The following is a 27,634-nucleotide window of genomic DNA, read 5'->3' as shown; positions in this document are numbered from 1 at the left end:
GACAATTCCCGTGGCTAAATAGGCGGTGGGGTATTCTAAGTAACAGGGCCAAGTTCAGTCCCAGAGTTCCGATAACACAGAACCGGCTGGACCATTTCGGCCTCCGCGAGCCACCCCCTCCCGCCCCCAGCGGTCCCTCGGGGAGAGTCTGTCTGGGTCCCAAACCGTCCCTGCATGAGGTCACCCTGCCAGATCACGTGCTCGAGCCCGCGGAAGCGCCACATCGCCAGCCGCGCCCCTGCACCCCCACCCTGCCCACGTGACCCGGCCTACTTTCTCCCCGCCCGACCCGAAGCTTCGCTCGGGAAGCCCCGCCCCACGCAGTGCTCTAGCCCAGCGAACCTCCGCCCCTCTTCGGCCCAGGCTCTAGGTTGGCCAGCGGCCCCACGTGTTTCTTCCTGTCCAATTGGAGCCGGCGCTCGGGCGCGAAGGGGCGGGGAAGAAAGAACGACTTCGTTACGCTGGGAGAGGGGGGCGGGGCCTGTAACGTCGGAGTGAACGGAGGGACGCAACGGAGGCAGGCCGGAGCCGCTGCCGTCGCCATGACCCGTGAGCACTGAGACCCCTCTCCTCTTGCCCTTTTTTTTCTGTCTACCCTACACAGGACTCCCTAGTCCCGGCATTCACCTCCTCGTGGCTTCCCCAGCGAGGCCTTGTTCTGGGAATGCTCTTTAGCGACCCTCACACTCGAAGCCCGGAAATCGGCCCTTTACCCACCGCCACTTCTTGAGAAATACTCGCCCGTCCACCCCCAACGCACCGGCCAGGCAAAGGGCCTCCCCGACCTTCCACGGTGTGGGGAGAAGCTCTGTGTCTGGGTGAAAGGCCCAGAGCCCCCTACTCCAAATCTTAGCCCAGCCCCCACAGAGACCCAAACCGTTCACACACACACCACCACCTGTCTGGGCCCCCGCGCGGCCCCGAAACACGCCTCTAGCAGGCTCCTCCGGGCTGTCTTTTCTCCATTCCTCAATTTGCCCTGCCCCGTGGCAGGCAGCTCGGCCCCCTTGACCCTCCCCCGCCCCCCAATCAGCCTAAGCCCCTAACTGGGCCTGTGTCGGGACCCGGGGAATGAAGTCTTGGATCCTACGGTGTCCGGGTGAGGTTAGCGAGTCGTCGGTATATGGCCAGAAAGGCCCCCGCGTCTCACCTTTTACCTTCTTTCTTTAGGCGGTAACCAGCGCGAGCTCGCCCGCCAGAAGAATATGAAAAAGCAGAGCGACTCGGTTAAGGGAAAGCGCCGAGATGACGGGCTTTCTGCTGCCGCCCGCAAGCAGAGGTAGCCCCTGGGAGGGGAGGGAAAAGAAGGGGTGAGACTTGGGTTAGACCAAGGGTTGTACCAGAAAAGGGTTGTACCTCAGGGCTTATATCTGAAGTAGTCCGTGAGGGGCAGAGTGCATTGCTTCCTCTAGGGTTTTATTTCCTTCCCCACGCTCCAAATTGTTAGTTTACTGCTTTACAGGAAGGGACTGGGGCGGGTGCCTGCCCTAGGTCTGATTTCTGAGTGCCCCTGGGTCTGACCTTAAGGGCAAGGGCAGGGAGCTTCACATTTCAAATGCATTAGTGGTTATGACAGCCCTGTACTTTCGGCCCTCCTTGCTGTTGGTTTCTCCTCCCTTCTCCCAACCTTTTCACTAGTGTTGCTGGGTGTGGTACTCAGCACAGAATAGCCTTGTGTGGCCAGACTTCTGACCCCTTGGGCAACAGCCAGATAGAGACTGATTGCCTTTTTTGAGCCTCAGCTCTCTTCCTTTTATTCTCCTTGGGTGGGAATAAGCAGCCACACGCTGAATTTTGTCCCATCCACTTCCATCTTATCCTTTGTGCCCTTCATCCCCCTGCATCTTGTCCTTTTTGCCCTCTGGTACCTCCCAGTGCCCCATCATCTCTACCCCCAGGGACTCGGAGATCATGCAGCAGAAGCAGAAAAAGGCAAACGAGAAGAAGGAGGAACCCAAGTAGCTTTGTGGCTTCGTGTCCAACCCTCTTGCCCTTCGCCTGTGTGCCTGGAGCCAGTCCCACCACGCTCGCGTTTCCTCCTGTAGTGCTCACAGGTCCCAGCACCGATGGCATTCCCTTTGCCCTGAGTCTGCAGCGGGTCCCTTTTGTGCTTCCTTCCCCTCAGGTAGCCTCTCTTCCCCTGGGCCACTCCTGGGGGTGAGGGGGTTACCCCTTCCCAGTGTTTTTTTATTCCTGTGGGGCTCACCCCAAAGTATTAAAAGTAGCTTTGTAATTCCTTGAGCGCCTGGTTTGACTGGGGATTTGGGGGGGATGGGGATGGAGGAATGGCTGCCCTTTCCCACAAAAAGGGGAGAGAACTTTTAGACCCTAAAAGGTTGTGGATATGTAGTCCAAGTGAAACTTCACAGAAAAATTCTTTATTGTTTTACAACAAGCAGACAAGTACTCTGGGTATATGGTAGAGGAATCCTCTAAGAATCATAGGGACTTCTTTTCTGTGATGTTTGTCCCCCACCCAGACCTTAATACCATCCCAAGGATGGAGTTGAGGGTCTAAGAAGGAAGGCTCCAAGACCCAGGTCTGTGCCCCTCTTCCTTATTCTTCCTCAGTTTGTTTGCCTGCTTGAAAGTTGTCCCCACAGTCCTGCTGCTTACTGACTTCCATGGTCAGCTGCTTTCAAGTGTTCACATTCTCTTCTTTCATTCCTCCTGGAATGAGGGTTTTTGTCTTCCCACTTCTTTGACCTCAAGATCAGGATTAATTAAAACCTAGGGTAGTCTGTGTTTCTTTCTTCCTGTGTCCTGGTTTATTCTGGGGTTCTGGGCTTCTTATATCCCTGTGCCTAGGCTGAATTGCTTATGTTTCTTTTTATCTCCAAGGGCAGAGCCAAGTAAGTCGTCAGTTTCTGTTGGTCTTTCCCTGCCCCCATCTCCACCATGAAAGCCAGGAAATGGCTGGTGTCACACTGTTTGCTGGGATCAGCAGTAGTTCCTGAGCTGCTGACTTGGGAGTTAGACTCTTGAGTTGGGGTAAAGATGTAGTGGTAGCTCTTTTTGAGTCAGATACTTGCCCAGGGCATTAGGGTATATATGGCCACTTTTTCCAATTCAGACATAGTATTGATGTCAGCCTAAATGAGGTAACTGCTGTATAGCTCCCCTCAACCAAGACTAGGGGCACAACTTTAAGGGAATCCCAGTTGTGTTAAAAGTACTTAGACTTGGATATGTGTTATCTGGTGATACTGATACGATGACAATGTCGCCTGAAAATAGGAGGAGGCTTGGGGTCCTGGTTGGGGGACCAACAGAGTGGTGCCAGTAGCAGCCCCAGATAGAGGAGTACACAGGTCCAGCATGAGGCAACCTTGACCCAGAAGGTAGCCCAGCTGCCCTTGGTGAAGGTCTTTTCCAGTTCTGCTCCCTCATAGCTGTGGAACCAAAGTCTGTGGTTAGAGAATATGCAGGGCCTTCGTGTTTAGACCTGTCTTACCTTCACACCAGATTATGGCAGACCCATGTGTGTCTCCTGGGAACCCTTGGGATTGGCCTTGAATTGCTCTTTTCCTATAATAGCTAGGTTTTCAGGAGAGTTTCCCAGGCCTACCTCCATCCTACCTGAACCAGTTGGTAAGGGTAACCATGACATAGAGTGATGCAAGGAAGAAGACGAAGTGGAAGGCAGAATAGCTGTAGGAAAGATGCTGGGCTTGAACTGGAGGAGTTGGAGAGGTCTCTTGGTCAGCTGGCCTGGCAGCTCCTCCCCTTTGCCCTGAAGAGAGGGAGGGGCTGCTGGGCACAGTGCTGCTAAAATACGGCTTCCATCTTCCTCCTCCCCCGGCTTTTGTGAAGGCGCTTAAGGGCTCTTTGGCACTGCAGAAATCTACACTTCTTATGGATCCTCACTTGACACTTACCTTCCTCTGGCTCCACTACTTCAGGGCAACAGAAACAGAGTGAGGGCTTCTGTAAAACAAAATGTTTTGGAATGACGTTGAAAAGAATGTGAAGGTATTAATATAGGACACTCCCTTTCTTTGAAAAGATTAATCTGGTGTAAGAAGTAGAGGCACACCTGGGTTCAAATGCTAGTTCCAGCATATAACTGGCTATGGGAATTTTGGTAAGATGTTTAATGTGCCTCAGTTTCTCCATTTGTAAAATGGAGCAAATACCTACCTCACAGGGTTGTTGTGAGGATTACATTAAATGAGATTATGTATGTAAAGTAGCACAGTGCCTAGCACATTGTGGGTACTCAATAAAAGGTAATAGCAGCTAGAATCTGAGCTTTCTGGGTAGAGACTGGTAGGATGTGTGTGTGTGTGTCTGTCTGTGGGGAGGGAGGGGCATTGGGGATACTGAGCTCTTCATTCTCACCTGGAACTCATAGCTGTAAACCTTGATGATCCACAAGGGCCCAAATACCTCAGCCAGGTAGGAGGCCTCATTGCTGAGAAAGAATACAGTTCTCAAGCAGGTTAAGTCAAATAGGAGGAATTACCTGAGGGCATCTACTGCCAGCTGGTCCATATTGGTAACTCTCGGGAGGGCACTGTGTTCCCAGAACCCTTTTCCCCACAAAGATTTAGAAATCCTTATACGAGGTCCCTAAAAATCTTTGCATGTATTTTTAGTTCTCAAATCATTCCCCCTGCCCCCCTTTTCTCCTACAGATCATCTGACACGTGCTATTCTTAGAAACTTGCTTTCCTCTTGTCTTGCTTTAAGCAGGAGTGGGGAACTCTGGGCCATATGCGGCCCTCAAAATCATTTAGTCTGGCCTTGCCCAGGCAACTGCAGGCGGAACTCAAAATTCAATAAATCTAGGAACTTCTTTCATAGTTAATTTTTAAGTTGATAATTTTGTATGGTCTGCCAATGATGTTATAAATATCCAAATGGCCCTTGGCAGAAAAAAGGTTTCCCACCCCTGCGTTAAAGTTTAAATAAACATCATCCCAGACAAGTCTGACCATCCCTCCCTGTCCTGGGCATTCTCCCTTCTTCCCCATTTCTCCCCTTTACACTTCTACGCACCAAGCGAAAAGCACACAAGCATACATGATGCCCGCGCTCAACACTGCCAGAGAAGTATCTGGTGTTTGGGGTGCCGCTTTACTTAGGCCAGGCAGGCACAGAGTGTGATTCTGTCCTTGGAGGATTACTGAGAAAGGGTAAAAGGAGAGAAGTGAGAACAAAGCTAGGTATTTGGCGGGAGCAAAAAAAGTTTTAGCATGGGGAGTCCAGGTCCTGTCCTTACCACTCTCTGGAGGTCGGCTGGACAGTGCAGAGAAGGTCAGGTACATGATATAACAGCTGATGATAGAGGCTTGTAGAAGGCCAGAGCGGGGTTGCTCTGGGAAGAAGGGATCATTGCTTTAGTCTACAGGATAGTAATTTCCTCCACTCCTACCCCAAGCACACTTCTGTCTCCCCACCCTTTGGGGGAAGCAGAGAATTAGCTGGGATTAGGGAAACTAATGAAATTTGCTATACTAAAGGTCCCCCAAATCTGACATGTACAAGGCATGTACCCACTGAGGCGGATGCAAGGAGTGATGGAGAGGATGGAGAGGAGGCCACAGAAACAAAGGTGCAGGCTAAGCAGCATCTTGTTGAGCAGGCAGCCAGCTGGGTGCGTGTAGTAGTAGAACAGGAACACTGCTGCCACACCTGCTATGCTGTAGAATCCTAAGGTGGCCAGCAGCATGGCTAGGAACCAGCAGCAATCTTGGGATGCACCTGTCTGCCTAAGGGTGGGAGGTGGGCAATGGCTTGGGACTCCAACTCTTTTCTTTTTACCCATTACCTACCAACCAATCCCCTCTCCCAGAAGACTGGTGTGACTACCCATTCCTAATGGCCCACACAGTTAATCAGATTCCTGAGCTTTTTTGATATTGCTCAGTGGGAAGTTACGGGACCGGTGACCTGAACTGTCCTTTGCCCAGGGCCACTGGGTCTATTAATGTTGGACAACATTAGTAGAACCTTTAGAGTTTGGTGCTGCTTACCAGTTCTTATTCCAGGAATGGGCAAAGGCTGTGATAAGCACCAACTGCAGCAGGATGAATGTGAAGCCTCCACAGATGCCAATGTAATGCCAGGCTGCAAGTGGGGCACAGTGGGAAAATGCAGCTGATCATATTATTATTACTTCTGGTCCTCTTTCTACCCTCTTTTAGAAAATCCTTTAGCCTACTGATCAGGATGTAAGATGGAAGGTACCTGGGAATAGATGCTCATCAGGGATGCAGAAAGCAACAGCACAGAGACCTAGCAGGAACAGCAGCTTCAGGATCCAGAAGCTGGTTAGCAGGGAAAGAAAACCAGATTCAGAAGAAAACGCAAAGGAGAGTGAACAGTGCCTATGGAGGAGGGCAAAGGAGAAAGCAAAACTATAGGAAAGGGGAGAGAAGAGATAGGTCAGTATAGGAAAGGAAGAACCATTCCTGTGTGAGAGGGGCTAGAAACAGGCCCATCACAGCTTATTCCGAATTCTCTGATACCTAAATAACATCTGGACAACATTTTACCGTTGATAGAGGGTTTGCATATAACCCCAATGTCACTTCCATTTTAGAAATGAGAAGTTCAGGCCCTGGCTGGGTAGCTCAGTTGGTTTAGAGTGTCAGCCTGATAAACCAAGGTTGTGAGTTCCATACCGAGTTAGGGCACATACAGGAATCAACCAATGAATGCCTAAATAAATGGAACAACAAATTGATGCCCCCCTCCCTCTCTCTAAAAATCAATTTTAAAATATCTTAAAAAAATAGAAACTAGAAGTTCAAAGAGGATAAGTGTGTGGGTTCGTGGTCACACAGCAAGTACATCAGAAGCAGGACTTAAACCTGTTTTCTGTCTTTTTACGGTGCTATTATTTCATCTTGTAATTTCCTTTAAGCTTATGTCTACTTCCCTCCCCATCCTCTTCCCACCCAAAGAGTACATACAAACCTGTTATGCAGCTGTGCACGCAGGCTGGTAGGGGAGTGGAGGTGGACCAGCAGCACAGCCTGCAGCAGGTGGAAGGTGGCAGTTCCTGCACAAACTCGGTACACAGCCCCAGCACCACTGAGCACTGGGCAGTGCGAGTGGCCAAACAGATGGGCACACAACCCTGAGGGCATCTGGATCTGGAAGGAGGGCAAGTTGTCATGCATAGAGAGGTACCTACTTCTGATGGGTATTAACCACTCATTTGTACCCAGCCCCCAATCTGAATCTTGTCAGTGCAACCCAATCCCCTCACACTTACCCCATGCACCTTGCCCCAGACCCTCTCCACTACTGTTCTTGACAGCAGGAGGCAGCAGACTGCTGAGGCCCCTACATGGAGGATTATGTAGAACAAGCGGCTACAAGTGGACTCTGTGAGATGAGGCCACCTAAAATGGCAGCAGCAGGTACAGGGAACAGACCCACAGCAGGACACCTGGGGGTAGAGCACATGCAGTGCAGCAAGGGAAGGGTTACATTAATGCATGTGTGAGTTTAAAGTATGAGACTGAGTTCCAAAAATTTCCCTTCCAAGCTATTTAGGATTGCCTACCACTGACATAAAGTAGAGCATTCATCATAAAGAGCTTACCTGCAGGCTTGAGCAGACCTACCTAAAAGCCTAAGTCACACCTGGCCTCTTCCCTTTCCCCAGACCTAAACATCTGGTACTGGGAACGTAGGAGGAGAGGTTTAATGATCAGTAACCTTAGAGGCAAAGAAGCAGAAGGGCCTCAGAAGGGGAAGGCAGGCCTATCTTTATTGGCTCCTACGGGCTTTCCTCCCCAGCTTCAACCACCATTCCCTTCCACTTTTTCACACAGTTCTTATCTAGGGAGCTTTCAAGCCTCTGCCCAAGTACCCTCTCACCTGATAGAAAGGAGGATTCACTATGACACTGCTGACTCCACTGCGTTGCTGTGCCAGGCGGAGGGAGGTGCTGGGACCTGCGACGGGCTTTGCACCCACCATCCTTATGCCAGGGATTAGGCCCAGATCCACCAGATGGAAGGTAGATGAGAAAATAGCAGCCCTCTTTTGTCCTCAGCCCATTTCATTGGACTGCCGCTGTGCTGGGGCTGGTCACCCAATTTAAGACAGAACGGGGAGGAACACCAGGAAAAGAACACCAACCTCCAGGATGTGGTAAATGCAAATATTCCTGTGAAACTACTTTCTCCCATGGGCTCTTAGGCCACTCCAGCTGTTCTCCCCAGATTAGAGAGCAGTTTGCATATGTGGCCTCCTGCGGATTAGCATTCTTAATTGGTTTAGGATTAGACATCCTTGCTGGTTGAACAGAATTCCTTGGGAGTGTGTGTGTATGCCCGGGGAGGGTGATGGTGGGAGGGATTTCTGAAAAGAGGGAAGGATGTGTGTCGGGAAGGCCTGGAGTGGTGACTGGCTAAGTCTGGGAAAGGGCTTTGCACAAAACAACAATGTACAAGCCCGAAAGGAAAGCTGACTGGGGACCCTCTTTCCTCGCCGAAGCTTCTAGAACCAGAGTATTAAACGAAGGTGTGGCCCAGGGATAGCCCTCCTCCTCCTCTCCCGGCGGATGTTGAGGGGCATTACCGGAAGTCGTGGGGCGGGGCGGAGCCTTGCGGCGGCGCGGTGGGATCGACATGGCGACCGAGGGAGATGTGGAGCTGGAGTTGGAGACCGAGACCAGCGGTCCGGAGCGGCCTCCAGAGAAGCCGCGAAAACATGACAGTGGTGCGGCGGACCTGGAGAGAGTCACCGACTACGCGGAGGAGAAGGAGATCCAAAGTTCTAATCTGGAGACGGTGAGGTTGGCCGGCGGGAGCCTTTCGGTCGGGCTGAGAGCAGAGGGGGCTCCGAGGCTGTAACTGAAAGCCCGGCTCCAGGACGGGGTCACGATCCCGATGGCGGGAGGAGGCAAGAGGGAAACCGAACCATCACTGGGGCCCGCGGCTTGCGAAAAGGAGCTTTCTGGAGATTGGGTTTAAAGTGGGCCTCAGGAGCGCAGAATTGAATTAAATAGGCCTTGGTTCCTGAAACACTCGTCATCGTGAATACACACCTGCCTCGCTTAATAGCTCTTTGTATTAGGGCTTGCGGGTAGCAGAACAGTAACTAGATTTGTCTTTCTCGTAGGCCATGTCCGTGATTGGAGACAGACGTTCCCGGGAGCAGAAAGCCAAACAAGAGCGGTAAATCTTAAGCACGCAGCCAGCCCTACCAGTCCGGCTTTCCCCCAGCAAAATGTCATGATTAAGCCTTTGTACCTTGTACCAGTCTTCAACTCTATCACTGATTCCCTCAGATCGAAGTTTACAACTTTAGTCTTTTGTTTGTAGAAGGAAAGGCCTCCTGGCAACACCTACTGCCTCTTTCTTCTAAAGACTCCAGGGGAAAGGGTGGGGATGTTACATAGAGAGAGTGGGAGTCCTTTTGTATTTTCACTCAACAGTGTTTATCAAGAGTTATTTATTTGTAAGGCACAGCTGGGAATGATTCCTCATGAGAGTTTATGATGGAGGTAGAGAATGAGGACTAATGTACATGAATATTTGTAGGGAGAAGGAACTGGCAAAAGTCACCATCAAGAAAGAAGATCTGGAGCTGATAGTGAGTATTGATGCCTAAGTAGTGAATGGGCAGGGGAGGTTACTTTGCCTAGTTTGGGTTGTTTCCTGAAACAAGCAGAGTTAGCATGTTTTGGTGGCACATTAATGCGGGAGAGGAGGCTTAGGTAACATCATTGATCCTTTTCCTGCAGATGACAGAGATGGAGATCTCAAGAGCAGCAGCAGAGCGGAGCTTGAGGGAACACATGGGGAATGTGGTAGAGGCTCTTATTGCCCTAACAAACTGATTTGTGCTTTTTCAGACCTACCCACTGTATTAACTTATTGCAATAAAGATGTCTTTTTTTTTTTTTTTTGCATTATCATCATCTTGGATCAAGTGTAATGTGTATTCTATTTTATTGTGGAAAATCTACATGTTGGAGTAAAACTGAATTTAAGTCCTGTCCCCCCCCCCCCCCCCCATCCTTAATGAATCTATGTGAAGGATCAGTGTAGAAGAGAATCTCATGTTCAGATGCAAATGCTAGGTGGCAGAGACAGGTTCTAGCTCTCTCCTATTTTTTATTATTATTTTTTAAATACATTTTTACTGATTTCAGAGAGAGGGAGGGAGAGGGAGAGAGTTGAAACATCAGTGATGAGAGAGTCATTGATCCGCTGCCTCTTGCACACCTCCAACTGGGGATTGAGCCCGAAACCTGGGCATGTGTCCTGACCGGGAATCGAACTGCTACCTCCTGGATCCTAGGTGGATGTTCAACTGCTGAGCCACACCCGGCAGGGTTTATTATTTTAAATTGATTTGAGAGAGAGAGGAAGGGAGAGGGAGAGAGAGAAACATTGGTTGCTTCTGATAGGTTGTTTCCCATAGGAACCTGAAACCTGGGTATGTGCCCTGAACAGGAATCCAACCTGTGACCTTTTGGTGTACCAGATAACACTTCAACCAACTGTAGTTATAAACATGTTCTCCAAAGAATTTCAAGCTGTTATTCTCATTTTGGCTGTAGGGTAATCTTTAGATTGTATTCCCCTCTGGCACACACAACACTTACTTATATTCATCTTTATGTGTTTATTACCTCATAGTAATTATTTGCACTTGTATCTTTAAAAAAAAAATTTTGTTTTTAAGGATGCAGAAAGAGAATAACTTGCTTCATATGTCCCCAGAAGAGAAGAAAATGGGGGCACAAGGGTAACATGCTCAACAATAAGGAGAGCTAAGTTGTTGAGTGTTAGGGTTTGGGCTGGTGAAGCAGGCTGTGAAAGATTTCACAACTAAAAGAAGAGATACAGAGAGAAAGGTGGTTTTTTTTTACTTTCCTAGAGAAGGGAAAGGGCTGATTCATTGCTGATCAATACAAGGGCCTAAAATATGTTTTTATTGATTTGAGAGAGGAAGGGAGGGAGAGAAACATCGATTGGCTGCCTCCTGCTTGCCCCCCAATGGGGATTGAGCCCACAACCTGGGCATGTGCCCTGAATGGGAATCAAAACCAGGGACCTCTCTCTGCATGGGACGATGCCCAAACAACTGAGCAACACAGGCCAGGCCAGGGCTGCACTGGTATTTTTATTCTAGGACTTTCAAGGATTTATGAGTTTTTACCAGTGGAGCATTTAAAAGAAGTGAACAAACCTTGGCTGCCTTATTTTTTCATGCAATTGAGCAGTAGCCTTCCTGCTGGTTAAAGGTCATTTCTTATAATCCCTAGGATTCATGATCTGCCATGTGCATGGTAGTTATGTAGTAAGAAGTGGAAAAATCATGGGTTTAATTCTAGCATGATGTCACTACACTGCAACTCAGAGACCCCTGTGCCCTCCTTGATATAGGAGCTGGGTAAAGAAAAGATACTGGTAGGTACTTGGGAGTACCCATTTTATGGGTGAACTTTTGCTCTATATACGGATACAATTAAGAAGGCAAGGACAACAACCTATGTATTTGCTTATGGAATAAATCTGGGTGCCACTAAGAATACAGCCTGTCTATACAGTCTCAGTTTGTTTCTGAGATCAAAGTGGATGATCAAAGTGTGAAACACTGTTTGCTTTACAATTCCCTGCTGGTTTTTTTTTTTTTTTTAAATATTAATTTCAGAGAGAGGGAGAGATAGAAACATCAATGACAACAGTCATTGATGCGCTGCCTCCTACATGCCCACGACCAGGGATCGAGCCCACAACCTGGGCATGTGCCCTGACTGGGAATTGAGCTGCTATCTCCTGGATCCTAGGTCGATGCTCAACTGCTGAGCCCCGCCCCACCTGGTTTTATTTTAGTTAACAGGTCATTTCTTATAATGAAATGCTTGTCAGCCTGCACATTATTTTCCAGTATCAAGCTCAAAAAAACCTCTTGGTGTGTGATTCTTTTATTTCTTGACATACACATAAATGGATTAAAAAGTATGTTCACCTAGAAAAGTTGACTCTAGCCAAAAATGTAAAACAGATTTCAATGAACTTAGATTTCCTGTAAGGTAGAAGTAATGCACTGTCCACTTACATGCCCATGTTTCTGACCCAGGCTAAGGGGCTGGAAAAAGAAACTTGAAACAGTCCCAAGTGAATTTGGGAAGCCAGAGCAATGATAAAATCTAAGATTTCTCAGAAATAGTTTTAAGTGGGGATAATCCTACCTGGATAGCGCTTTTCTGTGGGTTTCTCAGCATGAGTCCAAACCTCACAAAGCACCTTCAAAAACTGGATTGCCCAGTGTCGCAAATATGGCAGTAGGTCCAATAGGCTGGATACATGGGCCATGAAAATAATGGTAAAAGCAAAGGGCCAGATGCTGAGACTTGCCCTTGTGTCCCACAGCTGGAAGAGTAAGTAGTTGAACGTTAAGTAGTTTTCCGCTTCTTGGCAGATGGCCGTTCAAATACATCTCGTACCCCAGCTGCCTTCTGTTTAAAGAACTTTGTGTTCTGGGCACTCTCTTGGCCCCATGCTGAGTCAAAGGAAGTGGTGTCCTGATCCACAAGGTGGGTGTACTTGGTACGACCAGAGCGCCCAAAGTTCTTGACCTGAAGGAAGGATAGATAGATAATGAGTTATATTACCAAATATACCATGTCCCAGCCCTCAATATATTACTTTTCTCACATGTGAAGGTAACCCCCCATACCTGCATGACTTTGGGAAGAATGGTTTTGTTGAAATGGTCCTCCAGGGTAGGTGCGCTGAAATCTCTCTTGTATACTTCTTCATCCTCATCCTGTAGAAAAGAGTCACATCAGTCTTGTGGTTTTATTTCCCATATGTTCAAATCACAAATTTATTAAACTATGACGAGGGATACAAAGAAGAGGGTATTAAACCTTTTCTTCAAGAGCTTACGTCTAGTTGAGGAGATGACACTCCTTTTTTCCCCTCATGTCTTTTTATTCCTATGTGTACACATTTCCTGAAGGTTGGCTATATTCTCTCTGCACTCACTATGTTCATTCACTCACAGGACTTTAACTCTGTTACAGGCCCTTCAAATCTGACTCTGAATTTTCTACTTTCCATTAGCTTAGATATTTTGTTGGGATTTCAAACACATCTAAGTGAAAATCATTTCCCCAACCTTTCTAAATCTGCTTCTTCCTGATTTAACTTTTTGTTAACAGGACCAACATTCTCTCAATTACCCAGATTCAAAATTTGAGTAATTGTTATGCAGATTCAATCAGTTGCCACTTACAAATGCTCATCACCTGAGTTATAGTTTTTCCTTGCAATCAATCTTACACGCTGCTAGTGGATTAATGTTTCTAAAACACAACTTATATCTCTAGCTTGCTCAAAAACTTTCAACTTCTCTATTTTACTGAACAAACAACTCTGTGTAGTAGTCAAGGCAAATACTATATAGTCTTAATCTACCTCTCCTTGACACTTTCCTTTACAGATGATACTTTCTGCCTCTATTCTTGGTCCCTTCATCTGGGATGTGTTCCTACCACCAAATGTCAGAAAGTCTATACATTAAATGTCACCTTCCTTATACTATCCTTTTCAGCCTTCTACCAAATACAGTATCTCCTCCTTTAGAAGTCCCATAGTGTACTTTTCACTTTCCTTATGTTATTGTATATATTTGCCTTAGCACCATTTTTAGACTGTAAGCCTGCTGAGTGCTAAACAGTAGTGCCCTTTACACAGTAAAAACTCAAAAGGTTATTTAATGAACTATATAGAGAATAGTTTCAAATCAACTTATTAGTAAGACTATAAGATACAGATCACAAAAATATGGTAAAGGAATTAAAATAGCCCCATCTTGGTTAAGGAAAGCTTCATGGAAAAGCTGACCAAATGCACTTCTGGAGTATTTGTTTCCTTCCAGCTAGAGAAAGGCCCAGTTTAAAGGTAGGACAATTAAACAGTTTTTGTGAGATCTACTTTTTTCCTGTTTGAGCTTGAGAGGCCATCATTTAATCTCAGAAGCCATTTCAGTTTCACTCTTCTTGTTTAGATAAGACTTGATATTTGAGGATGTGCACCAAAAGACTTTCATATAAACCTTATGTACCTCGGCCAGCCAGCAATACACTTCTCTAAGAAGCTTGATTGTTGAAGCTCATGAAATGCTTAAGCAATGATACTTCATGACTTTTAGCCAGTATAAGAAATAATTCATAATCTCTACCAACTTCAATTTAGAAAAACTACATAACTAAGCAAACATTTCCTGCTGAGCAGATAGACACACTGGTTTTGGAGAGGAGTAAGGAACCCTACACTGAAGTTTTTAAATTAATTTTGTTTTTATTGATTTCAGAGAGAGAAAGGGGGAGAGAGAAACATCAATGATGAGAGTCACTGATCAGCTGCCTCCTGCCATGCCCCCTACTGGGGATCGAGTCTGAAACCTGGGCATGTGCCCTGACTGGGAATTGAACCGTAACTGTCTGCTTCATAGGTAGATGCTCAACCACTGAGCCATGCCGGCTGCGCTATTTTTTTATTTTACCAGTATCTGCAGTATAAGCAGAAATTTAGGTGCAGTGGGGGTATTTAGAGTCTGACATAAAACATTTAAGAAGTTAGTCTAAGTTTTTGATACAAAATCCTCTAACATTAGGAAATGATTTAACAAACTACATGCTACTAGAATAATAAATGCAATCAATGTTCCCATTTCCTTTCCGGCTATCTCTGTATTAAGAAATTATCTCTAGTACTAATCTAAATAATTTGAAATAAATCGTCACTTTATACAGGATTGAAAGACTGATATTTTGATCTTGGTCTTTATGTAAGAAATAAGATAGCATTACACATGATGGTTAGATAATTAACCACTTTTTTTGTTGTTAGTTAGGCTTAGTCACTTTCTATCAGCTCAGAATGAAGTGAATTAAACTTCTGCCATGCAAATATGAGTTCATGTGAAGCTATTTGCAGAACCTGGTTTCTGCATAACCAAAATCTCTCATTTGGCTATGAATAATGATATCTAAGTGGTTTTGGTACCTAAATAGTCTAGCATCTATATAGATCACTCTCTATTTCAGTTCCTCAATTCTTCTGTTATATCACTTCTTACTCCTGGGAGCTAGAGCCAAAAGAAAGTTGCTGCAACTTCTAAAATCCTGTTGCCAATAATTTTCTCTGTTGGGTTCTTCAGAGGCAAAAAGCAAATGAGAGAGTTGACCAGTGGCAAGTGAAAGTAATATTCCAGAACCAGTTTATTCTTGGGGGGAAAAATGATTTCAAAACTTCTGAGTTATTCCTACTGCCCAACTTTCCCTTTCCCTTTTCACTTCTTACCATGAAGAAGGCACCCCGGTGATAATACTTCTGTAAGAACTTGTATTTGCCTTTAACAGCTTTGTTGGTAATAACTTTGCCATTTGCCCGAAGCTCAGCTCTCCTCTCTTCCTCAGTCAGGTTTCTCATGCGTTCAATTTCTGCTTTCTCCTTCTCAAGTCTGTCCAAAGAACAAAACTATTTATTAGTATCATTCCAGCTTCAGAAAGATCCAATTATTGGAGTATAACACAGTCCCACCTCCTTTCACTTATTTTAAAAACTGATTTTAGAGGGAGAAGGAGAGAGAGAAGTATCGACTGGTTGCCTCCCATACATGCCTGACCAGGGATTGAACCCACAACCTGGGTATGTCCCCTGACTGGTAATTGAACCTGTGACCCTTTGGTGCATGGGACAATGCTTCAACCAACTGAGCCACACTGGCCAGGGCTATTCACCTTTTAAAATTCTAGTCATTGCCTGTTAGGAATCAAGATTAGGAGCTCAATAAATAAAAAGGTGAGGTGGTCTTCATTATGCTTGCAAGATCAGGTATTGCAAAGTTCCATAAGTTGATTCTAGCCATTTTTTTAGGTTTAGACATACTGTTATTGCTTGATTTTGCAACATTACTAATTCCCCTTCCCTAAAAGCCTCTTAGCTTTAAAAAAAAAAAAAAAAAAAAAATCAGAATTTAAAATAACTGTGCAACACTTAATCATATATGTGCTTACATGTCACAAACCAAGGATTACCATCCTTGGTAATTAGATTGTAGCGACTTTAACCTTTTTTGGGGGGTGGGGTGGGGAGAGTCACATTTCCCCTTTCTCCAGAAAAATGTAAATATACACATAATTCTGTACATAATTTTAAAGGGTACCTGGACTCCATTAATGAAGCCAAAGGTAAAAACCTTAGAAACTGCAGGCTGAGGACAGTCTTCTATTGATGATTTCCCAATCAAGAGTAATCTGGGATTACTCTTTCATTCCTAGTAATTCTCAGGAATGGGTAATGCAGCTCAGAAATGACTCTGGTCTAACATAGCGAGTGTGATAGATTAAATGCCCCAAATTCTTCCCCTCACAGTATGCATGCCCCTTTGCAGAAATGACATGAGAGCCTCAAAAGATCTTGCCAGCTTCCACCTTTGCCCTCTTGGAATACTGCCCCAAGATTGTTATGTAAGGAAGCCAGTCTAGCCTACTGAAGGAGAAGTGAGGCATCCTAGCTGATAGTTCACACCAACGACCAGACATGTGAGTGAAGTCATTCTGGACTTTCTAGTTCAGTTAGTTCTTCAGCTGGACGCAACTGCATGAGAGCCCAACTGAAAGCAGCTAAAGTACTGTTTAGCCAACCCTTAAAATTGTGAATAATCAACTGTTTTAAGTTACTTAATTTTGGTCTGGGTTGCTATGCAACAACAGATAACTGATAACAGTGAATAACTTTTGTGTGTCTACTAGGAAACTAAAGGGAATATTAGCTGGTACTCTACCATGGAGAAACACTGACAAAGTGTTTCTTTTCCCTGATTTTATTGTAATAGCCACATTTCAATTACAGAAACTCACCCAGCTGCAGGGATCCTAGAGAAAGCTAGAATGGAACTCACAGTAGCTACTGAGCCTCAGAACTTTTCTACTAGGAACCTGTCTCATTAGCAGTAATAACTCTAGGACCACTACTCACGCTTCTCGATCTTCTCTGTCCCTCTTGATTCTCTTTAGCTCCCGAACTTTCCATGCCTCATATTCCTCCTCATCATTTTCATCGTCAGTATTCAGTGCATCCAGTGCAGCCAGGGATCGCTTGTTTTCCTCCAGTTCTTTCTTGGTTTCCTCTTCTACAATCTGGATAGGGAGAACAATTCAACTGTTGGGACTTCCTTATTCTCCTCAGACAAACCTAAGTGCACTACTCCTTGCACTTAATCCTCATAGCCACTCCCGTACCTTGAGTGTGTACTTGCGCCTCTCCTCAGCCATGCGTTTTGCCTCCTGCTCCAGCTCCTTCTGTTTCAATGCTTCAGCCTCACGTTCTTGAACTGTTACTCGGTCCTTCCTGAGGTACAGAGGTCCTGTTAATTGCCCAAAGCTCTTAGAGTGAAGCTCTGTTCCCCTAAATCAAGACCTGTCCAAATCAGACAAAGCCAAATAATTTTTGGCTCTATCATTTGCAAAGAGCCAAAAATGGGAGTGAGAGTAAGTCTTTAGATCATCAAAATTCCATTCATCTTTGAGAACTGCCTGAATAGCAAAGAATATGCTAGACTGTAAGTAGTAGGATTTCTAGCCATTAGGAAAGGAATAGGATTTTGCTCTTTAAGCTTAATTTTGTGCTTAAAATAATATAAGATCTTGGGCAGATGTGTGCTCTTTAATTGGAAAAGGAGATGTGAAAACAAACTCAGGCTCTGCTAACACCAAGATATTCCTCAGCAAATACCATGCAGGGCTAGGGCACTGGGCAGAAGACTTTCACTTTGTGCTTACATTTCAGAAGAGCATGAGACAGGAAAGAGGCTTCTATTTTCAAACCTGGAAAATAGAAACTGTGGATTCAGGACTGGTTTGCGAGTTACTTACTTTCGAATGAAGACTGGCTTAAGGCGAGGCTCCATCTCATCTTCACTGTCTGTGTACTCTTCATACTCGGACTCTGATTCTGACTCCTCCCCAGAACGTCCCTCATCTTCCACTTCCATGACTTCCATCTCTTCATTTTTTCTCTCCTGTGCTCGTTGACGCATCATGCCACGGCGCCGCTCTATTTCCTATCAAGTCATATGTCCAAGTCAGTAAGCCACTGTGCTCTTAGATGGCTTTTTATTTTCCTCTCATCAAGCTCAACAAATTTTGATCTGAGTAAATGCAACTTAGTGCTACTACTATGTTTTCAGTTTTATCCCCAACTGAGAACCCTGGGTCAGACTTCTGCCAAAAGCAGCAATCTTATGCCTTCAGGACCTCAACAAAGGAGCAAAGCCCCAACTTTTTCTTGTACCTAGAAAGAACGAACTTCCCATTTTACTTTACTATACCTCATCATCAATTTCTTCCTCTTCTTCCTCACTGCTATCTTCTCGTTCCATGTGCCAAGCATCTCCTTCTATTTCTGAGTCACTTTCTCCTACTACTTCAGGTTCCACTATTTTCCGATGTCGAGCCAACCTGGAAAACAGTATCTTCAAGTGTAATGCCAATGCTACAAAAACAAAGAGGCTCAGCTACATTTCTTTTGTCATACAGCACCTAGACATTATGTTTGTTTTTATTAATACTGAAGTCTTGAGATGGGCAAACTGAGGTGCCCATTAAAGAAACTAATTCAAAGTGTCAGAGCAAAGAGTCAAGTTGGACCTAAAATATTAAATGTATACTGAGGCATCCTGGGGCACTGCAACAAACTTATATGGGTACACTGTGATATACTTCATGGTTCAAGGTAGTTCACAGTTTCAACATTAGATCAAACTGTTTCCTTTCAATGACATCTTTGTGAAAATGGGTTTTTAATCACTGTTGTGACAAAAAGCAAGTACCACATGAACATTAATATGGAATAGGAAATGAGAGTGATAGTGCCAAGCTGATTCCAAGGTTCGAGAGGTTGCTAGTCCAGGAGGCACACAAATCCTACTAGTAAGTAACTGTGGTTTTGTAAAATGAAGTAAAAATGTTTTTTCTTTTATGTGTATTATTTTTTTCAAATGGCTAAGTTTTTAAGACATAAGTATATATTAAATTTTTGGTGCTAACAACTTAGTAAAATAGAACTATTTGGGCATAGGGGTTCTGTGAAAAAATTTCTAAGACAACACGAGCCGTGAAAGTTCAGGACCTCTGGCCTACTCTGTAAGGTACTGTCTCAGTTAATACACAACATACAAAATCCATGTTGGGAGGCTTCCTTTCCAACATAAGACCATTCATCAGGCCTTTTTTCCTATTTTAATGTCATTTCCTCTCATTAGCCTTTAGAATAAGTAAGTGGATAAAACCAATGTCTCAACTTTTATAAAACATTGTTGGGTTAAAAAGATTCCTCTCAATAAACCAACCAATGGTCCGTGATTTCTATTCCCTTAATGAGTTAATTTGGGCCCTTAGACCAGAGGTAACCTGCTGTTTACTGACTGCCACTTAACGGCTGTATGACTTTGGTCATATTATTTTCCTAACCCCCTTGTGCTTCAGTTTCCTCATTTGTAAAATGAGTATAATAGTACCTACCTCATAAGGTAACTGTGTGGATTATAAGAATTGGTAAATGTAATGTACTTTGGAACAGTGCCTGGCACACAGTAAGTACTATTCAAGTATAACCTACTATAATTGTTGTTGTTCTTATTAACTTGAAGGGGTTCAGGCCCAGAAACATCCCCCGAGCTGTTACCTCTCTTCCACATCTTCACTAATACGGTTCTGCAAGCGCCGCAGTCGAGGGTCACTAGATGAATCCTCCTCCTGCTCCTCAGGCTCCGCCTCCTGCTCTTTGGCTTTCTTAATGAACTGGAACTCTTCATCCTCCTCCTCTGAGGATTCCATGGGGGCATAGTCTGGCCTCTTTCCCGACACATAACGTTTTACCTTCACTTTCTCCATCGAAATCTCACCTGGGTGCGACAGAATACTTATGTTTCAGGAGCCTCTTTCCCAATGTCCTTCAACCACTGGCCTTTGCAGGTAGAGCCCTATATCCCTTGTAAATAGTTCAGAAAGGAGAAGAAGAGAACCACTATCCAACCATCTATTCATCTAATGATGTTTTCCTACAAAAACCAAATCATGGGAAGGCATTCTTGTGAAAACCAACACTAATGATAACAAGGCCTAGCTTGGGTATAATGAAGTAGAGGAAGGTGGGCAGTGAAACAATAGACAAAAGTCCCCCCAAACAGGCAGACTTTGGCCATTGCAAATCAACACTATTCCACCTCAACTATACCCTTAAATAAATTATTTGTAACAATACCCAGCATACAGTAAGGGTGACTTAAGTGGGAACATAAAATTAAAATGCTCAGTCATTATTTTAGTTTTGCTGGAATTTTCCATGGCAGCCTTCATAATATATTCCCACATAACTCAGTCTTCTAATCTTACCTGTTTCTACCTTCTTTTCTTTTAGTTTATGAGCTATCAAGCCTGAAAGAGCAGATAATCTCTCTTTCACAAATACCAACAATTCCAGTGAATAGAAAGAGTGAGAACTAACCAACACACTTTATAAGATGAATATAACCTTGACAGCCAAATTGGACAGTTCAAAGGGAAATTTTAGGTGAATTCAATTATGAACATAGACACAAAAATACTAAATAATATAACAGCAAATGTATTCCAGCAATGTAAAAACTAACAAAAAAACTAAGCTGTCATTGCCCTAGCCGGTTTGGCTCAGTGGTTAGAATGTTGGCCCACAGACTGAAGGGTCCCAAGTTCTATTCTGGCTAAGGGCACGTATCTCAGTTGCAGGCTCAATCCCTGGCCCAGGTCGGGGCACATGCGAGAGGCAACCAATCGATATGTCTCTCTCACATCCATGTCCCGATGTCCTTCCGTCCCTCCCCCTCCCTCCCCTTCTACTCTCTTTGAAAAGCAATGGAAAAAATATACTCAGGTGAGGATTAAAAGTAACAAACAAACAAAGCTATCATGAACTAACAGGATTCAGCATAGGACTACAAGGATGACTTAACCTTAGAAAATTAATGGGGGGGAAAGTAATGTACAATTTAAAGTTTATATATTTAAAGCACATAATCTTTTTTTTTTTTTTTTTTAAATATATCTTTATTGATTTCAGAGAGAGGAGAGGACAGGGAGAGACAGAAACATCAATGATGATAGAGTCATTGATCGGCTGCAGCCTGCAACCTGGGCATGTGCCCCGACTGGGAATTGAACCCCGATCGCCTGGATCCTAGGTCTACGCTCAACCACGGAGCCACGCCTGGCCGGGCTAAAGCACATAATCTTAACAACAGATACGGCAGACATTACATTTAATAATAAATAATAAAACATTAGAAGTATTATTTTAAAAATCAGTGGGCATTCCAATGTTGTCCATATCATTCCTTCTAGTCAACATTTAATTATGGCCCTAATTAGGCAATAAGGAAAGAAAAAGAGATGAAGGGTAAGGACTGAAAAGGAAAAACTGCCATAATTTGCAGATTACATGATCATCTACGTAGAAAAAAAACAAGGTAATCAACAAACAAACTAAAAAAGAATTCAGGAAGGATGTTGGATAAAAATAAGTGTACCTGTGCATTAGCTATATATAATTAGAAGATACAGTTTAAAAATACCATTTATGCCCTGGCCAGGTACATATGGGAGGCAAATGAGTGATGTTTCTTTCTTTTTCTCTCTCCCCCTCTTCCTCTCTCTCTAAAATCAATAAAAAAAAAATCCTCGGGTGAGGATTAAAAAAAAATTTTTAAATTACCATTCATCCCCTGGCTGGGTAGCTCAGTTAGATAGAGCATTGTCCTGATATGCCAAGGTTGCGACTTTGATCTCCGATCATAAAAGAATCAACTAATGAATGCATAAGTAAATGGAAAAACAAATAGACGTTTCTCTCTCAAATCAATACATTTTAAAAAATACCATTTATAATAGCAACTAATCTATAAAATTTTAATGCAATTCCATTAAAAGTTGCCCCTAGCCAGATTCTAAAATCATGTGGAAGAATAGGAGCCACGACAATTCTGAAGAACAAGGTGAGGCCAAAGAACTTAACAGATGCCTAACCAAAGAAGATACACTTGGGAAATAAGCATATAAAAAGATGCTCCAGCCTGGCCGGTGTGTCTCAGCGGTTGAGCATCAACTTATGATCCAGGAGATCAAGGTTCGATTCCCCGTCAGGGCACACGCTTGGGTTGCAGGCTCGATCCCCAGTGGGGGGTGTGCAGGAGGCAGCTGATCAATGACTATCTCATCATTGATGTTTCTATCTCTCCCTTTCTCTGAAATCAATAAAGTCATATTAAAAAAAAAAAAAGATGCTCCATATCTTATGTCACCAGAGAAATACAAATTAAAACAATTAGATACCAACACACACCTATAAGGATGTCCAAATTGCAGAGCTCTGACAACATTAAATACTGGCAAGGATGTGAAAAAACAGGAACTCTTACTCATTGTTGGTGGAATTGCAAAATGCTACTTTGGAAGGGAGTTTGACAGTTTCTTGTAAAACTAAGCATATGATTACCATACATTCCAGCAACTGCATTCCTTGGTATTTACCCAAACGAGTTGAAAATCATGTCCACACAAAAACCTACACACTGACATTTATTGCAGCTTTGTTCATAATGGCTAAAACTTGGAAGCACCTAAGATGTCCATCCAGACAATGGAATATTATTAAGCACTTAAAAAAAAGGATCAAGCTATGTAAAGACATGGAGGAAACTTAAATGCATATTACTAATGAAAAAAGCCAATCTGAAAAGGTTATATACTGTATCATTCTAAATACATAATATTTTGGAAAAGGCAAAATTATGAAGACAGTAAAAAGATCAGTTGCTGTGGGTTGGGTGTGTAGGAGGGATGAATAGGCAGAGCACAGAGATTTTTAGGGCAGCAAAAATACAGTAAAATCTCGATATAACAGACTAATTTGGGTGAGGGGGTGTCCATTACAGCCAAAAGTCCGTTATATAATAAAGTTTTCCAAATGGGTATATTAAAAAATTGACAAATTAGTTTACCTGTTTTTTCTTATGTAGACACATTTGTGTAATTAAAAATTAAGTATGTATGAAAAGTTTAATTTTACAGAAGTTTTCTATATTACTGTGATTTTAAATTTATACTGAATAGGTCTAGTAAACACATGCATTCACCAGTCACCAAGAGTAAACAAATGCACTTGGCTCTAAAACTGCTGAAGAAAGTCATGCCACTAGGGAACAGGACCAATTACTGAGCTTGATGTGGTGTGATTACATGCTAATCATTGTTTACAAGTAGTGATTCTTGGATTTAAGTACGTAGACTACAGTTGTAGATATGTAATATTTATGTTGGTGAAATTATTACAATTTTTTTTTCCAACATATGGCCTATTCACTAAAATTTGTTAAAAATAACATTGAATTAAAAACAACAAAATAACCTGTTAATTTAATTATAAGCAAATCTTGGTTAAAAGCACTTTAAAATTAATAGGGTGTTAATTTTCACATAGGACATATGGACTGGAAATTTTGTCCGTTAATCTGAAGTCTGTTAAATTGAGGTCAGCAAAATCAAGGGTTTACTGTACTGTATACGACACCATAGTGATGGCCATGCCATTATACATTTGTCCAAACCCACTGAATGTACAATACCAAGAGTGAATCTTAATGTAAACTATGGACTTTGGGTGATTATAACATATCAGTGTAGGTTCATCAATTGTAACAAATATATTACTCTGATGGGAGAGGCTATGCATGTGTAGGAGTACGGGGAATATGGAAACTCTGTATTTCCCCCCAATTTTGCTGCGAACCTAAAATTGCTCTAAAAAAATAAAGTCTTAATTAAAAATAAAAGAATAGCCCTAGCTGGTTTGGCTCAGTGGTTAGAACATTGGCCTGCAGACTAACGGGTCCCATGTTCAATTCCAGCCAAGGGTATGTACCTTGGTTGCAAGCTTGATTCCCAGGCTCCCATCAGGGCGAGTGTGGGAGGCAACCAATTGATGTGTCTCTCTCATATTGATGTTTCCCTCCCTCTCTCCCTCCCTCTCTCTCTGAAAAGAAATGAAAAAAAGTAGCCTCAGGTGAAGATTAAAAAAAAAAAAAAAAGTAAAAATAGAAGAATAAAGTAAGATGGGTTTGGAAAGGGTTTTTATATAGATGGCAAGGCTCATTTAAATATATAGTAATTAAAACAGTATGTCATTCACTCAGGAGGCACATAGAGACCAATGGAACAGAGTAGAGAGCAGAGAAACAAACCTACATGAGAACTTGGTATAGTACAGAAGTGATATTAAAAAGCAGTGGAATGAGCCCTGGCTGGTGTGGCGCAGTTAGTTGGAAAAGTCCTCCCATACACCAAAGGGTCACGGGTTTCATTCCCAATCAGGGCACATACCTGGGCTTTGGGTTCAATCCCCCGTCAGGGAAAATAAGGGAAGCAGCCAATTGATATTTCTCTCTCACACTGATGTTTCTCTCTCTCTTTCTCTTGCCCTCCCTCCCTCCCTAAAAAAAAAAATCAAAAAAAATCAAAAAAAAAAATCAATGAAAACATATCCTCGAGTGAGGATTTAAAAAAGAAAAGAAAAGCAGTGAGTGGGCTAGTCAAATAATGGAGTAGTAGGGACAGCTGGCTGTCAGGTAAATAGTAAAATTAGATCTCTGATGCCCACACACAAAATATTCCAGGTTGATTAAAGACCCAAGTGTGAAAAACCTCTTAAACATACATATCCCTACTGGACTGTAAGCTCCTTAACTTAGAGTCTGCAGTGCATAATTGTGTATTCAATCCTATTTAGAATACAAACACTAAGATGATAGAAAATATTTGTAATTTGAATATCTAAGATCTCAGGGTAGGAAAGGATTTCTTAATATTCTAAACAACATAAACCATGAAAGATAAAATTGATAAATCCGATAACACTAAAACTAAAACCAGTTGTAACAGACTACATAATTAAAGTTAAAAACAAGCCAAAAACAAAACAAAACATGAGGAAATATTACAGATTTGGGAAGTATAAAAACAAACCAAAGAGAAAACAGGTAAGTGATAGAAATAGATAATTCATAGAAGAGAAAGCCTAAGAGCTGAAAAATGCATGAACAAGATGTCTAGTCTCACTAGCAATCATGAAAAGGCAAATTAAAATGAGATATTTCACACCCATTAGATTGAGCAAAAACTTAAAACTCTGATAAAATCAAGTGTATGGATGAATATATGGAGATATAAAAACTCTTCATGCTCTTACAACCCACTGTGGAGAACAAATGGTAACAGGTAGTTAAGTTGATGACTTGTAGGAGTCTACCCTAGAGAAATTCTTACACAGGTGCACTAAAGAGATATGTTTAAGAGCGACAATTGCAGCACTGTTTGTAATAGGAGAAAAACAACAACACAACTGTCTCTTAGTAGGAAATAAACTGTGGTTTAGTTATACAGTGGAATTCATAAACAGGTAAAAATGAATGAATTAGACCTATATGTATCCAAAGGATACTTCTCAAAAGCCATGTTTAGTTCTAAAAAAAGGCAAGTTATACACGGGTAGGTACAGTATATTTAAAAAATAAAAAAGAACTGATATTATTTTCCAAAATCCTTACTGAAAAAACTCTTTACTCTCACTCCCCAAACAGATAACTTGTTCCTTCTGCCATCTCCACTCATTGGAATCCTACCCATTCTTTAAGGGTCAACTTCTTCAAGAAGCTTTCTTTGATTACCTCAATCTGAAGAAATCATTCCTTCTCTGTTCTCACAGCCCTTGGTATCACCTATGTGGCAGGTATTACAGGTGTGAAAGATCTCTTTTTGTGAACATCCCTAATCTACTAGAATATGAGTTTCTCAAGGTTAGGGGCACTATCTTACACAACTTTGTATTCATTTTTAATTTTTATTTATTGATTGATCTTATTTAAAAATTAAAAAAAAAGTTTATTGATTTTAGAGAGAGAGGAAGGGAGAGAGGGAGGAAGGAAGGGGTTGAGAGGGAGAGAGAAACATACATCGCTTTGTTGTTCCACTTATTTATGCATTCATTGGTTGATTCTTGTAGGTGCCCTAACCAATTGAGCTACCCAACCAGGGCTACAACTCAGTATTCAATTTAATAAAAACAGTCACTGCGTTGGTTTAAAGTTTAAAAAGCTTAACAAGACATCATTCCTGTGTTAAGGAGGTTACGAGCTTATGATGTAGTAGAGGGAAACAGACTCATAAATAATAATAAGTTATAAAAACAGCAGAGTGCTATGGATAACAAAAGAGGGGTTGTATCCCCCACAACGCCCTGCAAACAGCAGGCATTCAATCTGTTAGTCTAGGCCAAGGAAAGAGGGGTGCTTGCAACAGTTAAGGGCAGTCAACATATAAGAACAAGGAGAGGAAGGTATTTTTTTTCCCCTAGGCAACGCGATAGGGTGTGAGTTTGATGGGGGAAAGTCGAATAAAATAGGGGGAAGGTCTTAAGGATCTGCGGGGTTCGGGTGGCGGCCTGGAGTAGGTTTGGAGTATGCTGGGGAAGGAGGAAGATCCGATTGGAAAACGGCTCAGCACTGTACCTTTTTCATTGCGAACTGGGACGGCCCCAGCCGTGGACTGAATGGGCGGTTGCTTCATGAGTGCGCTTGGGCCCGACATGTTCATGGCAGCGGTGGTACTCCGGAAGCTTCACTGACTGCAAACAGTAAACAGCTAGAACGTCAAAGAACAGAAAAATCCTCTCAGCCTAGAGGCCCTGGACGCTGCAACGCGACTGACGGAAACTCCACTTAAAGCACAGCTAGAAAAACCGGAAGTAAGCGACCAGAGGATTGTGGGATTGTGGAGGACTTCTGGACGCCTACCATTAGAACTTCGAGTCTGTTACTGCGCATGTACAATAGTCCGCCCTGTTGTCCTCAGTCTGGCAGTATTTGAACGCCTCTTCTGGCGGGAAATTGCTTCCATTGGGCTCTGCTGTTGCCTTGGGGCGAGGAAGGTCAGAATTAAAGGTTTCGTTTGTTAGCTTGGTTTGAAGCCGAGGAAAATGGGATAGTGACGAATAAAAAACTTAGGAGATAGTGAAAGGCAGTTGGTGCAGACTGTTGAGATCTCAGAATTAGAGTTTAATTGAGATAGAAATCCTGCTAATAGCACCTAATGCCTAAAATTCTACTTTTAGGTTTTCCAGTTCCAATTTTCGGAGACCGCTAATTAAAACATTCCTGACTGGAATATGTTTGTATAAGTCCATAAGTATTAAGTATTTGCTGTGTTTACCATACTTAGCTCTCTGTAAGGACTATGTAATAATGTTAAATGCCTCATGCCCTCAAGAAGCTTGAATTAAAAAAAAAAAAAGAAATATAAATATGAAAAATGAAAAAAAAGCTTGAATTTTATTCAGGAAGTCTTCAAGGACTTACAGAATCATAACAAGCAATTGTAATTTGCTAGCTGGGTTGTGTAAAAAACATTGGTTAATTGGAAGTCAACACATTTCACTGTAGAACGGATTTTATAATTCCTGTGTTGTAGAGAGAAAGGACAGCATGAACAAAGTCTTGAAGTTCAGAAATAGCATGGTGTAAAATATCAGACACTACGGAAAGTCTGACTTTACCAGTA

General features: G+C 43.1%; 4 protein-coding genes across 5 annotated transcripts; 2 read left to right on the top strand and 2 right to left on the bottom strand.

Moving 5' to 3' along the window:
• The first annotated feature begins 486 nt into the window (after window positions 1-486).
• Window positions 487-2,236, top strand: SERF2 (small EDRK-rich factor 2). Of its 2 annotated transcripts, none has more exons than XM_016211506.2 (3): window positions 487-549; window positions 1,171-1,279; window positions 1,876-2,236. In XM_016211506.2, exons 1-3 carry the CDS (start codon window positions 543-545, stop codon window positions 2,159-2,161), a joined length of 402 nt encoding a protein of 133 aa, XP_016066992.1. In that variant the 5' UTR covers window positions 487-542; the 3' UTR covers window positions 2,162-2,236. The 2 variants fall into 2 exon arrangements, with proteins under 2 accessions (XP_016066992.1, XP_016066998.1); XM_016211512.2 differs by having other exon boundaries at window positions 1,899-2,048.
• A 713-nt stretch (window positions 2,237-2,949) lies between these two features.
• On the bottom strand, window positions 2,950-8,374 carry SERINC4 (serine incorporator 4). Its single transcript, XM_016211525.2, is given in 13 exon segments — window positions 2,950-3,207; window positions 3,209-3,392; window positions 3,580-3,733; window positions 3,879-3,927; window positions 4,342-4,414; window positions 5,002-5,128; window positions 5,225-5,320; window positions 5,503-5,714; window positions 5,979-6,072; window positions 6,193-6,272; window positions 6,925-7,103; window positions 7,226-7,402; window positions 7,837-8,374. Coding segments are annotated over 13 exon segments (1,602 nt in total). The 5' UTR covers window positions 7,939-8,374; the 3' UTR covers window positions 2,950-3,132.
• Window positions 8,375-8,573: 199 nt separating this feature from the next.
• On the top strand, window positions 8,574-9,868 carry HYPK (huntingtin interacting protein K). The gene is made up of 4 exons (XM_016211961.2): window positions 8,574-8,753; window positions 9,085-9,140; window positions 9,507-9,558; window positions 9,710-9,868. Exons 1-4 carry the CDS (start codon window positions 8,592-8,594, stop codon window positions 9,803-9,805), a joined length of 366 nt encoding a protein of 121 aa, XP_016067447.1. The 5' UTR covers window positions 8,574-8,591; the 3' UTR covers window positions 9,806-9,868.
• Window positions 9,869-11,886: 2,018 nt separating this feature from the next.
• On the bottom strand, window positions 11,887-26,811 carry MFAP1 (microfibril associated protein 1). The gene is made up of 9 exons (XM_016211496.2): window positions 26,587-26,811; window positions 19,677-19,896; window positions 18,322-18,451; window positions 17,867-18,054; window positions 17,234-17,342; window positions 16,971-17,131; window positions 15,291-15,450; window positions 12,658-12,747; window positions 11,887-12,556 (listed from the first exon to the last, which is right to left on the bottom strand). Exons 1-9 carry the CDS (start codon window positions 26,669-26,671, stop codon window positions 12,374-12,376), a joined length of 1,326 nt encoding a protein of 441 aa, XP_016066982.1. The 5' UTR covers window positions 26,672-26,811; the 3' UTR covers window positions 11,887-12,373.
• Window positions 26,812-27,634: the final 823 nt, after the last annotated feature.

This window comes from Miniopterus natalensis, chromosome 1, assembly GCF_054644295.1.
Source record: "Miniopterus natalensis isolate mMinNat1 chromosome 1, mMinNat1.hap1, whole genome shotgun sequence".
NCBI classification, from domain to species: Eukaryota; Metazoa; Chordata; class Mammalia; order Chiroptera; family Miniopteridae; genus Miniopterus; species Miniopterus natalensis.
Note: the sequence above shows the minus strand (reverse complement) of the source record. Positions and strands in the feature narration are given on the sequence as shown.